Here is a 16,360-nt window from a genome sequence, read left to right on the forward strand (position 1 = left end):
GTGGAAAATCAAAGAGCGCCATGATGCCAGCACCGACACCTCTGCGCGCTATTAATACATCAGGCACGGTGGGGATCAGGAGTCAGAGAGTTAATCATAACCATCCTTTTCCTGTCGGTGCCTGTCTCCCGCTAGATGCTTTTAGACCCAAGCAGAGCTACGATAGAGCGTGCTTTCCATGCCGGAAAGAAAAGACCTGGGTTCTTTGATACAGTATGTGATTTCCCTATATACGCAGGATCTGGGGATATACGAACTGGGATAAAGAGCAGGCAGAGCTGGCGAGGAGAGGTGTTTTGAGGGAAGTCACACCCGTAGCTTGCTAATACGGCAGAGGTTTTCCCCAGCACCTGTGTTGGTCTCCGGGTTGCTGCCTGTATTCCTGTTGGGTGGCTGGATCAGTGGGTGATGGGGTCACGGCTGCTGTGGCACCTGGGGCAGAGATGAGTGAGGAAGTGGGGTGAGCTCAAAGATTGCTTGGGTTCGTGGAGCTTTCCCTAGAAAGCTGGCACAGTGCGGCACGGGGCAAGTTTCCGTGAAGAGTGGCTGCCTGGTGGGTGTGGCACCTTCCTGAGCAAACCCGGTGGTTAACGGCATTACTGGAGGCAGCGTTACGAGGGTTGTAAGCACCTCAAGGTTTTCTCCATATTCAAAAAACATCCTTCAGCCAGAATATTTGGTCTGGAGGGGAACGGCCTCCTTCTAAAAGCAGAGCTTTATGATACCGAAGTGCTGCATTTATACATGTCTCCACTATCAACAGGCAGCAGTGCCTGGTGGCCAAGGCTGAGCCTGGGTGTTGCATTGGCTTTCTGGGTGATGGCTCCTCTCTGGGTGATGGCTCCTCTTGTCTTGGTCCTCAACGTGTTGTGTGACTTGCAGTTACTCAGGGCATGTCTGGACTGGGGGAGACCCTGGTTATCTTCTGGGTGAGTGTCAAGTGCTTTGTACATGACTCGACCTTTGCTGACAGCTGTAGTGTAATAGGTTCCCACCTATAGCTAGTTCTTTGCTCTCTAATTTGGAATAAAATAAGAAACTGTAAGAATTATGAGTCTTTGCCTTGGAATCAACAGTTCGTTTTAATTTCATCACTTCTCACAAATTTCCTTCTCCGGGGAGAGGACTGCTGGAAAAAAAAAAAAACCAAACCTCATCCTGTTCTCTTTGAAATGGGATGTGTTGAAGCTTCTATAAATGAATATTCATTAACGTTAGTATTGAGTTTTGTGGCCAAATCAAAGGCATAAATTAATATTAGTGAAGTTGGCAGGCATCAGGGCTGGGCTGCCTTTTTTTTTTTTCCCTTCTTATGTTTTACGCTTTTGGCCCTTCTCCTTCAGCAAAAGCCAATCAGGCACTCTGTGTTATACCTTGTGCACACTGCTCATCCCACAAGTGCCCACAGGATCTATCTGTGTGTATCTTCTGAGTCCCCATTCCAGTGTGGTAAATTTGATGTTTCATCCTGCCACTAAGGAAATACACTGTAGGTTTGAGCCTTCTGGCCTCTAAGGAAATGCTTTGTAAAAGTATGCAACAACAGTGATGATGAAATCATATAAAAATGTAATTTGTTACTGTTCTTAACATTTCCCCCCACTCACACTCCTGCTTTTTGGAGCTATACCAGTGCCTGGTAGTAGTGAGAAACTAATATTTGATAGTGTCTTATGTTCTGATGCTTTGCTGTGGATTTTCCCACACTAGGCTGTGTTCCTTGCATGGGACCAGGAGCTGTCCTGAGCACCCAAGAACAGCACCTAGCACTGTGCCACAGCATCCAACCACAGGCACTGCCAGTAATCGGTAGCTGGCCAAAACTTCTCTCTGGGATCAGGTCTGCAGTATCAGGAACTTCATGTAGGAAGAGGCAGAGACTGGTTTGACCTCTGATCAGTGTGGGAGCAGATAACCACTCTTGGGAAGGCAACCCTGTGGTATCCTTTCTGGATTACTCCCCTTGGTGCATGTGGGCATAACTGACTTGTTGTGCTTTGTCTGACCATGCCTTGCCTCCTGACTCCTTTCAGACAGAAGGGCCTGACTGATACCCCTTTGACCCCTTTTTCCCTGAAGCAGCTTTATTCCTGCATTCCCTTCTCCCTTGTGGTAGAAACACCGTGTTGCAGATAGCCCCATTTGGCACTGAGCATCTCCCTACTCTCATTTACCAATCTGCACCTGTTTTATTTAATTTAATTTCATTTCATGTCATCTACCCCATTTTTTCTTCTCCATTTCAGTTTCTGAAAGTTCATGCTTCCTGCAGTTTGTCCCGTTTGTGACTCTCATGCTGCCCTTTATGCATCCCACACAGCATCCAGGCTTGCTGTTGTTAGTGGAGCACCAGCACTGCTCCAGTGTAAGGTGCAATTCCGATGTGAGTCAGAGTGGAGGAACTGGGTCCCTTTCACTGTAAATACGGTGGGAGGGGAAGGACCTCTGTATTTGAAGCACCGGGATGGTCTGGTGATGCACTGAACCCGTAAGTGTAAGCACTTCAGTCATGTCCTCTGCACTGTGTTGAAGTCCTTGGAAGGGGGGTCTCAAACCACTAATTCATGAGTTTTAGCTGGGGATGGAGCAGGGTGTGCATAATGGAAGGGTGGCCAAGAGTGCATCTACAGGAGTACATTTCTCAGGCTGTGTAGTATGGACAGCCACCATTGCTGAGGTGTTTTTCTGCATGAGGTGGCAATCTTTTGTGCTTCAGTTGTGCAGGACGTTCTCGTGCAGACCAGATCTTCCAGGATATACCCCCGTGCTCATTGCTTTTAACATTGCTATTATACTTCTCTTGTGCAGCACATTACAGGGAATCAACAGAGATGATGACACTGAAATATCTGTTACAACTTATTTTGGCTTCTGTGTTTTGGCACTTTTCAAGCAAGGCCTGAACCTAGATGAACTCAAAATTGCAGCATATACAAAGCACAGTTAAAAAAGGGCATGTGGCACGTAAAATGCATGTTGCGGGACGTTTGTTGCAGCAGCAACTGCACCCACTAGAACATAATCTGTTTGAGCTCAGTGAAGAGGAGGTGTGAATACGATTCTACTGAGCAAAGGCAGAGTAGCTAGTCACCAAAGCAAATGCAAGGAGGCATTTGGGAGAGGAAAATGGTGCCCAAATCTCTTAGAAAATGGGACTAATCTTCCTGGGAATGGTCCAAGAATTGGCATATGAATGGGGAATGGCACTGCTGGTCCTGAGCTGACAGACTGTAAGGCATGGGGAGACAACTCAAAAATGTGGTGTTACAGAGGAAGGCTCTCACTACTGAGCATAGCAAGAAAGGAGAAGAGCTAGCACAATGTGAAAAAAGAAGCAGATGCAGAGAAATGGAGAGGCTGAAGAAATTCAGAGGAGTGGGCACAGAGAATAATTTTAGTTGTTACTTTTTGAATTGATATGAAGAGACATGAGAAATAAGTAGACTTCAGCTGAAGACAGCAGAACACTTTGAGAGAGAAAAAATGTGTTTGTCTAGATTTCTACTGTGTTAGACACTAGTTCAAGACAGAAACTATCTGGCCTGAGCAAAATGCTGGGGTAATGTGAGCTGTTCTGGTGTGAAACATTGAGAGAGCTGCCAGCTAATTCACTTTGGACACGAGGGGAGACATGTCCTACAGATGCAAGACATGGTGAGTACCTGGAATGGTGAACCAAAGTCCTTGTGTAGATTTGGATCTATTCGAGGTTTCAATCTATTCCACATCTCCCCTGGCCGTGCTTTTTTACCACCCACGTTTGTTTAACAGTATGAAGCTACACTCAGATTGGTGTGTGACTTGCCAAAAGTGTTTGAAAAGCCTACTGAGTGCTGGGCATGGGAACACTGTCTCATGTTATTATTCTGCTATTGACGCAAGATTTGGGTTGATTTAGACAGCACATTTTGTCCTGCTTTAAAACACCAAGGCCTGGGCCTTCTGGATCTCTTCTTACTCTTTGTAAGAGTAATCTGTTATTTTTCGTAATTTTGTTATTTGCCTAATCTTCAAGATTACATTTTCCCATCTGTATCTGTTTAATAGACTTGTCCTCTCTCAGTTTACTTGTCCGTCGATGTACGTTTGTGAATTCACATTGCGTAGTGGACTAGACTTCAGCCTGGCAGCTGTTGAGATGCTTTAATTGCTTCAGTATAAGTTTTTGGACTTCCAGCCACCATTTCCATCATTCTGTGACATGTCTATTCCTTTCCTTTTTCTATAGGAGAAGAAGTGGCCACAGTGTTCAAGCCAATTCCATATGGTGACTTAAATTGCATTCAGAGTAGGTCCTTCTGGGGACATATCCGTGGAGACTGAAACCTTTGGCAGAGGGACAGAAAGAAGGGTTTGGGGCAATGATTTCTTTAGCTGCCACTGCAAGTTCATCAGTCAGTGCCCTCAGAAGGGCATTAGTGGTTTCAGCATCGTAGCTGGTGCCACCCTAGAGACCTGAGCTGTGCTTTGCTGGAAGCTGGGTAGGTTTGGGAAGGGGACAGTGGCTGTCGGGGAAGACAATGGGTGCAATGAGGTGGTTGTCTGAATCTTCTTACAAATACTGAGAGCGACCGTTGCCAATGAACTGCTTTCCTGACAAGGGGTCAGAGTCTGTTTTCTACTTCACTCCCATTTCTTTCATAATCAAGAATTATATAAGTGGTAAGAGGGGGAAACTTCCATTTTCCTTTATGGGAGCCCAGAGAGCCCACTGGCTTATGAAGCACTTGAGCATTAGTTGAGATAAACTTGCTTTTTGTACATATGGGAGAGAGAAATGGTTTTGTATTCTTGTGTTACTACTGAATAATAAACGTCCCTGCTGACTTCAGTGAAGTCTACACTCCATGTATAATCTCCTGTGTGTAAGTGAGGACCCAAGTAAAGCTGATCACCCTTGCCCACCTTGCACATGGCTGGCTAAAGGAGTAGGCAGTGCTCGAGTGAGGAGGCTGTGGAAGGGTTTTTTGTGAGCCAGTGCTGATACCATGTGAGAGGAGGCAGCAAGCATCACAACTTGCATCACAACAAGCATCACAACTTACTCTCACTGGCAGAAACAGTAGGTGAGGCAATATAGGCAGAAAGTGTCTGAGTGCAAACAATACGCGTGTGCATCCAGTGCATTTAGTCAATCATGAATTATCATTGCTAAAATCATACTAAAGGCATTTCCTACTATTCTGTTTGCCTTGCATCCACGACCTCTGTCAGAGAAGGGATTCTTTATGGACTTAGCTGGATTTTGACTGTGACTGATGCCAAGGCAGATATGTCCCAGTAACCTGATGAAGGTCTCTGACGAGAACTTAGATAAAATGCATCTTCAGTTCAGTGGCAGCCAGCAGCCAGCCATGCTGTAAATGTCTGTTATTTTTTCCCAAGCTTAAGCTTTCCTGTGAATGGCTTCCTGGGATTTTGAGATTGCCTCTAATTGAGGTAATCTGTGTGTAACCCAAGAGATGCGTATAGCAACGTACAATGCAATGGATTCAGCCCTCCAACCCATACTTAGGTGAAACCCCTGCTGATGCCAATGAATATTGTCATGAATAAGATGTTTGTTGTGCTTCCTTTCTAAAAGCAAAGCAAAGATGACATTTACAGTGAAGAAATCCCTGTGGAGTTGGTAGCTGTAGGAGTAGCCCTTTTAGACTGTGTGATTAAGCAATGAAACTGCCAGTTGAATAAAAAGTCAGGTCTTGAAAGGGGAAACAAAAGAACATCAGATCTTTTAAATGAATAAAGATGAATGAATACGTTGGCTACAGACCAAGATACAGTATTACTACAATCAACATAATCCTTCCTAAATTAATTACCATATACTAGAGTGCATTTATTAAGAAAAGAACCTTAAAAGCAGGGGTTCTCCATTAGTGGCCTATCGGAAATGATGCCTCAAGGATAGAGTGTTTTACAAGGAATTCCTAGAGTTGATTCAGGGTTCACTCTAGCTAAAAATTACTTCCTATGGAGGGTAGCCTAGATGTGAAATTCAAAAGGAGGGATAGCACTGATTAAAAGCAGGTCTTCTATACGCAGACAGTATTTCATGAAATCCCATTTACAGCTCTTTGATCCTTATGAAAGGATTTTAAGCAAACATTCCTCTTGGGAAGGGTGTCTTTCTTCTTTTGCCATTAAGTTTAAAAATGTTCCTTATTTGTAAGTACTTTGCTAAAAGCAAAGTAAAAGGTAATTTAACTGTATTGTGTTACAGCTGGGTCTGAATCTGACCAACTCTGACAAAAGGCAGCCAAATACATCCACCAAAAAAAAAAAAGTAAGTGTCTTGTATATGATGGGAAATAAGTCTGCAAGAAGGAATGCATGGAACCACAGAGGAGTTTCGAGTGTCTCCCTCCACTGATTGTCAGTGGGACTTTAGCCTTTGAGAAAGGACTCCCTTGTAAATAATCTTCTTGTGGAGATTTGGGTAATCAAGGACAATAAAAATATCAACCTGTATTTTTTGTACCTTCACTCTAATCTGGGGATGCTGTGTCTTCTGTAACTGTCAGTGGCCTTTTTAGAGCCTCAGTAATAAAGAATTCTGCTTCTCAAATGCTAAAAGACTGAAGATGAGTGCCTTCGCTGCAAGCGTGATAACATAGCTTAATGCCGTTTTATGTCTATTGCATTTGATCTGATGTCTTTTAAACCACATGCATTTATAGACAGAGAACTGGAAATACAGGTGGATTTGGAATTTAAACTATTTTCAAATGGCTATTTAGCATAAAATCCTTAGTCATCTTCAGGGCTCTTGACTAATCTGGATTGTAGAGAATGCAGCTATTGTTGCTCTGGAGATGTAAGGACAATGTTATATTCTAGTAAGTCCTTAGAATTATGCAGAGGATGAAATCACTGCTAAGTGTTTTCTCCTCCTCTAGGCCTGGCAGATCTGCATTTGAGTGTTGCAGAGACTTTTTTGGTTGTTAAAAGCTGCAATGCAGCAATTGTAAAGGTCCAAACCAAGAATGAAGCAGCGCTTAGACCCGTATGCTGAGTATGTTATATTAAGTTAATTGTAGATAAATTGTAAAGCAAACTATAAATAGTCAATGATTTACTTGATTTAGAGGTGAAGGTATAATAGGTAGACATTCTATTTGTGGAAGAAAAGCAAGGATGTAATAACCTGTATAGGAATTGCAGTCTTGACAGATGCTGCTATTTGATAAGACCACTTTTGAAATCTCTTGGAATCTTTTCATATGACTAGAATACATAATGGCAAATGGCAAATTAATTCTTCCTTTTTTTTTTAAACTCCATCTTGTATCATAGAGGTGTGGTTTTCTCTGACAGGTGCCTGCAGGTGCAGTACATGGGTATCGATACCGTAGAGAAGTGTGTGGCTTGCTGTAACTTGTACTGCATTGTATTTTGACATGCTGCACCAATTTGAAATAGTGTTTAGTAAATCTTGTGGCAGTTTTATTTCTTCTATGGTTTTTAGTAGTCCCAAGAAGCAGATTGAGAACTGCATGTGTAAAAACTATTTGAATTTTTGTCATGTGTAATATTTTTAGATGCCTAACTAGTTCTGAGGGGAGTGGGTGAATGAAAAAAATGCTAATTTTAAATTTCGTTGCAACTGCTCCTGGTCTAACATTTGGATCATGTTTTCAAATAACCCAGAGCAGAGCGATTTGCTGCCCAAGGGAATTTGACCTCACTTGGACTTGCCCAGGCCCCAGTGCAGGATTGAGGACCGTGACAGGCCTTGGGCTTGGGGTCTCGTGGGTTGGTCAGGTGCTGCTTCTCCCTGCTGGCCTTTGCCATTGGGGCGCATGAAAGCATGGACATGCTTCACAAGAGCTGAGCCGAGCTGAGTGAAAAATACCAGCAAAACAGGCCATTTGTGCAAACTGTGCCAGTCACCAGCTTACAGATGTTTCGGGTTGCTCTCTCTGTAGTGGAAACAATAGTTGTGAGGGAGCGACAGCCACCGCCTCGAGTCTGAGCAGGCAGCCCCTCCTCCTGCAGTAAGCGAGCCGAGTTTGTGGCATCTCCTTCTGCTGCCATGACAATTGCTGTCATGTCACAGACTAAGCTCTGCAGCTTTGCTGCCAGGTTAAGCAGGAGAAGCTAGACTGTGATTAGGAAAAGATGATCAGGAAAGCAGTGTGGAGGGTTTGAAGGTGAAGGGCTGTGAGTAATAGGAGTGGCTGTTTCATGCTCAGCAGTGAGGTGAGCTGGGAGGTGCCAGAGCGCTTGTAAAATGGAGCTGCAGGGGAGACAGCAGATAAGCATCGTGGCTGTGCTGATGCTGTGTCATACATAGCCAGGCATAGAACTCAGAAGCAAACAGCAGCAATGTCGTCACATCATTATGGTAGTGACTAGTGGAGGAGAAACACCTTGACTCTAACACACTCCACAGTGGCTGCGGAGCATGGATTTACAGTGATGCTTTCTGCATCTCCCATGCCAATGAGAGCAGGGTTTTTTCCCCTTGAATCTTGGCACCTCATGAGTTGCTCAGTATAATACTCCCTCTCTGTTTTGCCATGTTCCCGCTGTCTGTCCTTGGCAGGCTGGAGGGAGGAGAGGGTCTTGTCAGCTTCCCTTGGCTTGTGCTGGAAAGAGGTGGGCTGACAGCTCCTTTTGCCAGGTCATGCACTGAAGGCTTGGTATGGAGCCCTTAGGGCTCGGCAGGCGGGGCACCAGTGCCTGCTGCATTTGTCATACATCTGAATAGAAAGGTGGCAGCCACTCTAGAAAGGCAGACACTACTGTCACCTCCTGAGCTGAGTGATGAGCTCGTTACTGTTTGCATTGTGAGAACATCCAAAGATCAGTGAGTGGCTGAGGGTACCTCTGAGAGCTGGGCAAAGACAGTGTGCTGCCTAGAGGAGATTACAGCTGGGAAGGAGAAATACGGGCCAGCACTGCCTTGATTAGTTCAGGAGCTTCAGCTCACTCCTCCCTCCCCCTGCTGCTTTCCCCAGGGGACTGCAGAGTGTGTCTCTCCTCCAGCCTGGAAAAGGGAGAAGAGGACCCTGATCTCTGGTTTTAATGGGCATTTGTCATTTGGTAAGAAAACTGCAAGCAGCCTGCGTGACATCTTGCCCCTGGTAAATAATAAATGGCCCCTGACCACGCACAGCCGGCTGCGTGCCTGAGGAGGCCGACCTACTTCACAGAGCCTGTGTGTGCCCAGATTTCTGTCCAGAATTTTATTGAGGCAAGTACCAGGGACCTAAAGCAGTGCAGGATCGCCCAGGCACCAGTGGCAGGGTGGCAGTGATGAGGGGTAGCAGCGTCCCTTTGCCTCCAGGCCAGGGCTGTGTCGGTCCCTGAAGCCTGTGCTTAGGCTGTGGCAGGGAACGAATACTCCATGTGGACCAAGGATTTGTATGAAAGTTTATTACATGAAAAATGCAGCATATTCCTTGTCAGTGTTAACCAGTGCCTCCTTTCTAGTAATTTATTTTTATGTCATTTTTTCCAGCCTGTTCATGAAAATACGTTTATGTTGTAGGTGCACATAGACATTTCTTCCCTTTTGCTGGTGCTCTGGCTTAAGGACAAGCCATCCCTGGTACTGAGCAGGGTGTTTGAGGCAACTTGGGCACAGTGTGCTGTTGAGGTGTCCACATGGCACCAAAACCTCACCTGGGGTTGCTTGTGCCCATCAGCATCATCTGTGTCAAGGTACTCTGCTTTGCAACAATCTGTAATGTGTCCTACAGGCACACTTGGCAGCTCGAGCTGCTTGGGAGAGGTTCCAACAAAATTATTTTTCTTCTGAATCGGCTGATTTGCTGTAATGGAAACATGTTAGAGCTATTTCCACACCTCTCAGGTCCTGATGAAAGCTGGGCGAGGCTCCACTACACCGTCCCCAGCGGCTTGGCAGTCTACCTGGGGAGTATCAAGATGTGTGTTTTTTTGGCAGCCTAGTCTCCCATGGCTTCCTATACCCAACTGGGGGAATCTTAGCCACAGGCTAGCTCAGGTGCAGGACCTGCTTCCTTTTGCAACAATTCTGAATTGTTTGTATTTTCTTCTGAGGTATCAAGAATTAAAATTTTGAAAGTCTCCATAAAGTGCAGGTTTGTTTCTTCATCAGAATTTTTTACGCCCTCCAAGAGGGCGAGACTTTGTAGCTAAACGTTCAGTAATTCTTTATAGACTGTAAGTAAGGCTTAATTTAATGGCTGACTCCATAATTGAACACTGTCTTGAAACTGCACTTGTATCCTTTTTAGATTAGATTATTCTAATGCCTAGTTTTGTTATTTGTGTATGTAAAAACGTATAAAATCCTTATGTCTACAATTATTTTTTTCTGGAGTTGTGCTTCAGCTTTATTTTAGTCTGTCTTATTTTCCTTGCCTGTTACATTTGTTTTTATTCATTATGCATCTTCTGCTAGTTTAAAAACAGTAAACTGTAGAACTTCTTGATGATCTTTTGACTCATTAGCAGTGACAGATGAGGTGCGCTGGTAGCATTGCCTGCCCGTATCAGTAAGCTCTTGACTCTTGTAACTGGACAGTATTAATGTTTAGAAAGGCAACTGAATGAGCTTAGAAAGAGCTCACAAGATGGTGGTCTCTCCAGGTCAGCAGGCAGCATAGTAAATCATCATGGTGAGGAGATGCAACTGCCAGCACGTGGCAAAATAACTTATTACCATTCCAGCTGCTGATTCACAAGTCCTGCAATTACAAGTGACAGTAGGGAGGCTGGGGAGAAAACAGGGAGCCTGCTCTGGCAAATTCCAGATGGAGGACTTGCATTCATCTCCATCCTCTAATGAGAGGGTGACAACATCTGAGGCGGGTCCTGGGGACATATGTCATCACACTTCTGTGCCTTGGTTCCCCCCCAAGGTTGTCTCGCTGCTGCAGCACGTGGAGAAAAGCCTCAGACCTTCTGTGTACCTACTCTTTTGTTGTGCACTGTATTTCAAATGTCTTTCCCCCCCTTCTTTATCCCCTTGAGAATGTCTGTTTCTTCCCTTTTGCTTTTCTAGAATGATGCAGGCTGTAGAGGCTTTAAACCTGCAAAATTGTTCAAGTACAAGCTGAAAAGTCAATATGCAGCATGTAACTGAGAAGTTACATTGTTACACCCCTAGCTCTGCCTTAGCACTTTTTAATGAATAAATTTTAAGAAATTTATTGTTTATTGTTGTTCTGGTTTTATAGGTTAAGAAATATATCAACTTGTTTGTTTTCTAAACTGGGAACTCAGGGCATTCATAGTTTGTATGCCTGAGTCATCTTGTAATTAAACCAGGAATTGAATCTGGAGTGAAGAGTATAAAGCATGGAAAAAAAGGAGATTCTGAGTTATTGTCTGGTGAGCCAAGGAAATAATTTATAATAAATAGCGCCTTTTTATGTATGAATGGGAAAAGAAGATTCTGACTGCTTTGGAGTTTTACAGCATTAACAGTCACTTGGCAAAGGTCTTTCCAAAAGCATTGTGTACTTGTCATGGTTTAACCCCAGCTGGCAACTCAGCCCCACACAACCACTCCCTCAGTTCTCCCCCACAGTGGGATGGGAGAGAGACTTGGAAGGGTAAAAGTGAAAAAACTCTTGGGTTGAGATGAAAACAATTTGATAATGGAAATAGAATAATCATACTAGTAGTAATAACAATAATGGAAAGGAAAGTAAAGAAGAGAGATCTAAAATCCAAGAAGTACAAGTGATGCACAACATAATTGCTCACCACCAACCAATCGATTCCCAGTCAGTCCCCAAGCAGTGCTCCTGCCCCTCAACCTCACCCTCAGTTTTATTGCTGAGCATGATGCCATATGGTATGGAATATCCCTTGGGCCAGTTGGGGTCAGCTGTCCCAGATATCCCCCCTCCCAATTCCATGTGCACCCCTAGCGTTCTCACTGGTGATAAGCAGAAAAGGCGTTCACTCTCTGTGAGCCCTGCGCAGCAATAACTGAAACCATCCCTTTGTTTTCAGCACTGTTTTCAGCACAAATCCAATACACAACCCCATACTGGTGAGGAAAATTAACTGCCCCAACCAAAACCAGTTGGCACTGAAGTTACAGACTTTCCCTGTGTTTGGGTAGGTAGTGAGGTGCTGGCATTTCCAGTATGACTTCTTCAATGAGAGAGTTTAAATATTGGTTCTCAGGAATATGCACGGGTAAAATTTGCTTTCTATAAAATGTATTTTTTTAAGAACAGAATGTAACCATTTGAACAGTACCCCTGCAGACTTGATATTTTGAACAATTCTTCATGGGAAAAAATGTTTGCTTTCTGGCACTTTAGAAAATACAAAGAACTGGTAGCTCTCTACCACTCTTGCATGTGAACCAAACTTTGAAGGCTGCTTCCTGTCCTCGTTCATGGAGTGAGTGAGATACAGCACAGAGTGCCCCCAGTTCATCAACATCCTTTGATCTGCAGGAGTCACAAATTGACAACAATTCCTTCTTCACACCCATGAGAAACTACACTTTGAGCTGTTGGTCTGTAACTCAGAACAGGAGGCACAAGCTGTGGGCCATATCCCTTGGCTGCTGCAGTGGAGTGGGGTAGTTGACCCTGCTAATGTTGTTAAAGGAGCTTCCCTGGGTAGGAATTTCTACATGGCAGGGCTAAGCAGCCTCTCCTGACCTTGTCCCTTCCTGTTCCAAGCTCTGTTACTCTTCCAGAGGTGCCGAGAGTCCCAGATGAGCTCAGCTTGGCCATTGCAGAGTTGAGTGGTTTCTTCTGGAGGCTTCTCTTCCCTTTTTGGCTTCTGTGCAATAGGGTGGTGATGAAAGGGGGATGTAGTGGCATTTGATGTTTCCATGTGCAGTGATTTCTGCCTTGAGGAAAAAGAACTGTGATGACCATGGAGTGTCATGTTCCGAAAGTGACAAATAAACAGTGATATTATGGTTTTCTTCTCCAGTACTCATATGTACCAATATGAATCTGTAGTGTAAGCCTTTATGTAGGGTAAGTGTTTGATATTAGTGGCTTTCAATATAATATGAGCATATTTAGTGTAACCAGTATGTTATCATGTTTATTTATTTCAACAAACCCACATTTGTTCCTTTTTTTTCCCTCCAGAGTGACCGACTACTCATTAAAGGTGGAAGAATTATCAATGATGACCACTCCTTCTATGCAGACATATACCTAGAAGATGGACTTATAAAGTTGGTTTTACAAAATATTGAACTTTTTTTGCATGTCTGTTAGCATAGACTGCTGTCATTTCTTGATGGTGCTGACCGGAAATCTTGTGTACAGAATCTCAGTTACCTCTAGATGTGAAGCCATGTAGAGGAGTGTGAAATTATTAAATTGTGCCATTTTATCTCTACTAAGATTAGATAAATAGGAAATTTCTTTAGTGTAAATTGAAGGTATTTGCTTTTTGAAGGGAATCCTAATTTCTTCCATAATGGTCAAGGCAAGTAGGCTCTCTCAACACAGCTTTTTTCCCCACACCTAATCTGTGCAAATGCAGCCATACCATAAGGATTGTATAGCACAGAAATCTGAAATATGCCCCATATTGCATGGTGTAAATGGGGACCTGCTACTTTTCAGTTGCCCTTTTGGTTAATGCTGAAGCATAGCATGTTCTGTTCCTACAACATTGAGCCTGAGATTGGGTCAGTTGATTATAACATGGTGCTAAGAAGACCAAGCTTGTGGGTTTGATCCCCGTAAGGGCTATTCACTTTTGACTTGATGATCTTTATGGGTCCATTCCAACTCAGTATATTCTGTGATTGTTATTCATTGTTCCTGTGTCCCTTTTCATGCCTATAGATGGTATATGATCTTAAAGCATCACACAATTAGAAAGAAAATCCTACTCATTTATCCGACTATAAAATACAGGAAAGTATTTGATAGGTGAAAAACTTGAAATACCTGTTACTGAGAGCCTGAGAAGCTGTAACAGAGGAGTCCATGCACTCTGCTGGTCCTGCCTTGGTTTAGTGGAGACGAGGGTCTCTAGCTTTGCAAAGTTATGCTGTATGTATGAGTGCTGTGATGGACACAAGGATCAAAGCCTTTTTCTTGATTGCTAAACATTTTCACTAGTGACCTAAGAAGCTTGGTCTCCAGAGGCCATAACTTAATGCACAAAAACATAATTATGGTTATCTGGTAAATAATTAATGACCTACTTGTTTTCAGAGCTCCTTTTCTTAAGAATATATCATCAGATTAAAAGTCCTTTTCTGTATATGTCTGTGGCTATTTACATTATGATGATTCAGGTTATTATAACATAAAAAAATCTGAACACTTTTCTCCATGCTTTTTTTTTAATGCTTCACTCTGCCTTTCCAGTTGTAGCGTTACTTGCATTTCAGAAGTGACAAAAGAGCATATTGTTTTAAGTGGAGAAGACACAAAATTTCGAACATGTGTGTTTTTTTTGTTTAATAGCATCAGTCAACCAAGCTGTACTCTCTTTGATAAGTATTTTAGTTGAGTTTTTCTGTGCTTTTATTAGTTCATATGCAAATCTCCTAGTAACACTTGCAAGCATCATAACTGTTTTAACAACTAAGAGCATGAGATGCTGAGGGTCTGAAATTGCTGTGAATTTTTTACTTTGATTCCAGAAATACAATGTTGCTTGGTAGGCAGGTTAGCAGTGCCAAGCTTTGACCTGCCCTTGTTGAGTGCATGGACTCCCTCTAAAATCCATGTGTGGATCCCTACCTCCAGAAGGCATCTTGGCTGCCCAAGATAGCTAGGATTAATAATGAATAGACAGGCAAAATCTTAGTTTTTAAAAGGGCTTTATCTTTGCCCAAGGAGGCTGTTCAGCACCCTGAGTCATGCCTGGTTTCCTGGATTGAGGTGGCCCAAGACTTTTCTTTGTAAATTGTGCAAGAAGTCCTGCTCTGAAAAAAACAGCTAATTTGTGAGGGCTGCCTGCTGCGAGGTGGGCTTGAGTCCTTACTATGTTCAGATGATAAATTTTGCAGCCTAAGGAAGCACTGGGTTTGGTCTCTTCTCCAGCTGGAACTGCTCACTGTGTCTGAATATTTAACATCATTGTTAAATGTGGCTCAAGATCCTTTGGAGCAGGACCTTGAACCTCAGTCATCCACATTTTAGTTGATGCTCTAACTCTCCAGCTGCAGATCCTGCTGATAATACAGAATTCTTGACACAGAATGGAGCAGACACCAAACCACTCAGCCCAGAAAAGGCAATAGTGTCCTTGTTTTTCTGGGATATAAATGATCTAGATTAATTTTCTTACTCTGCAGTGGAAACTAGTTGGAAAATAGAGAGTTGGGTTTCTCTTGCAGACTAATGAAATGAATAGGGTCTTTTAACACTTATGTCCCTGCAGATTGCTTTGCAGAGAGGAAAGCAGATGTAACTTTGAGTGTGTTTGAAGGTTAGCTACAGTTTGGAGAATGGTAGATTCTTTGTCCTACCTGTCAACGCTTAAACTGCCTCCCTAGGTACAAGGGAGCAATGGGGGATTTTTCCCTACATGGAACTTAAGCCCTTCACACTCAGATAGCAGCAGTAGTTTAAATATTTGGTAATTTAAATTGCCGTTGGCATATAAATAATAAATTTTGTGTACCTCTCTCCTGCCTCTGCTATCACATGGGGAAATGAGGCCTGGTCTCAGTGCCAAGTGGCAGGTCATGGCCTGGGGCTCGCTGTCCACTGCTCCATCCCTGCCAAGGGGAAGGGTTGGGTCCCTCTGGGCTTGAAGGAACTAACAAGTATGCAGGGTGGGTGTCTGGCCATGTGGTCACCAGAGCTCCACGTGACTGACCAAGTTAGGGAGAGCCTCAGATGCCTAAAGGAGTCCTGGGCTTGATGACCATAGAAGTAACTCCACAGAGTTCTGGGGGAGCTTTTCAGCTTTCTTGGGTGAAGCTTGTGAAGAGCTGAAGCCTGCTGTTTCTGTTGTGCTTTAATCAGCTCATGTACAACAGAATTTACCAGCTTGTTCAACTGAAAATGGTAGACAGCATCAACTTTCTGTGGGTCTGAGTTTTCTAGTAGCTGATGTAGCAGAAAACCAGCTCAGACTTTTGTACAGAGTCTAAAATACAGTTATCTGTTCTATTATATTTTTTCACCCACGAGTAACTGAGTGCCATTCTTATTCACATACACTTTGAATTAATGAATGAGCAATTCAGGAATCCTGAATCCAGTCACATTATCTCCTACTTTCTGTTCTAGTCAGTCAGAATAAAAATAACCTTGAGTGTCAGTGAAGATGAGCCTTCTCTCAGCCTTAATCTTGATGCCAGGGCGAGAGATGAGAGAGAGTTCTGACAGGATGCAGCAGCATCCACAAAGACCATTTGGTCCCATGTCACTTGAACATGGATGATTTGAGCTGAATAAGCTGTTAC

The 16,360-nt window shown here is 43.5% G+C and overlaps 1 protein-coding gene across 4 annotated transcripts in view; it reads left to right on the plus strand.

The window, feature by feature from the left end:
- Window positions 1-120: 120 nt before the first annotated feature.
- The window catches only part of CRMP1 (collapsin response mediator protein 1), a 47,053-nt gene continuing 30,813 nt past the window's right edge, over window positions 121-16,360 (plus strand). Inside the window, exons 1-2 of one of the 4 annotated variants that reach the window (XM_018089229.1) lie at window positions 121-213; window positions 13,065-13,153. In XM_018089229.1, the coding sequence (XP_017944718.1) occupies window positions 136-213; window positions 13,065-13,153 (167 nt within the window). In that variant the 5' untranslated portion in view covers window positions 121-135. Of the gene's footprint in view, window positions 214-9,015; window positions 9,049-9,597; window positions 9,670-11,277; window positions 11,326-13,064; window positions 13,154-16,360 lie in introns of those variants that run through there. The other 3 variants (XM_018089248.1, XM_018089233.1, XM_018089242.1) reach the window with 3 other exon arrangements.

This window comes from Manacus vitellinus, unplaced genomic scaffold (assembly GCF_001715985.3).
Source record: "Manacus vitellinus isolate BGI_N305 unplaced genomic scaffold, ASM171598v3 scaffold_0_pilon, whole genome shotgun sequence".
Classification (NCBI taxonomy): domain Eukaryota; kingdom Metazoa; phylum Chordata; class Aves; order Passeriformes; family Pipridae; genus Manacus; species Manacus vitellinus.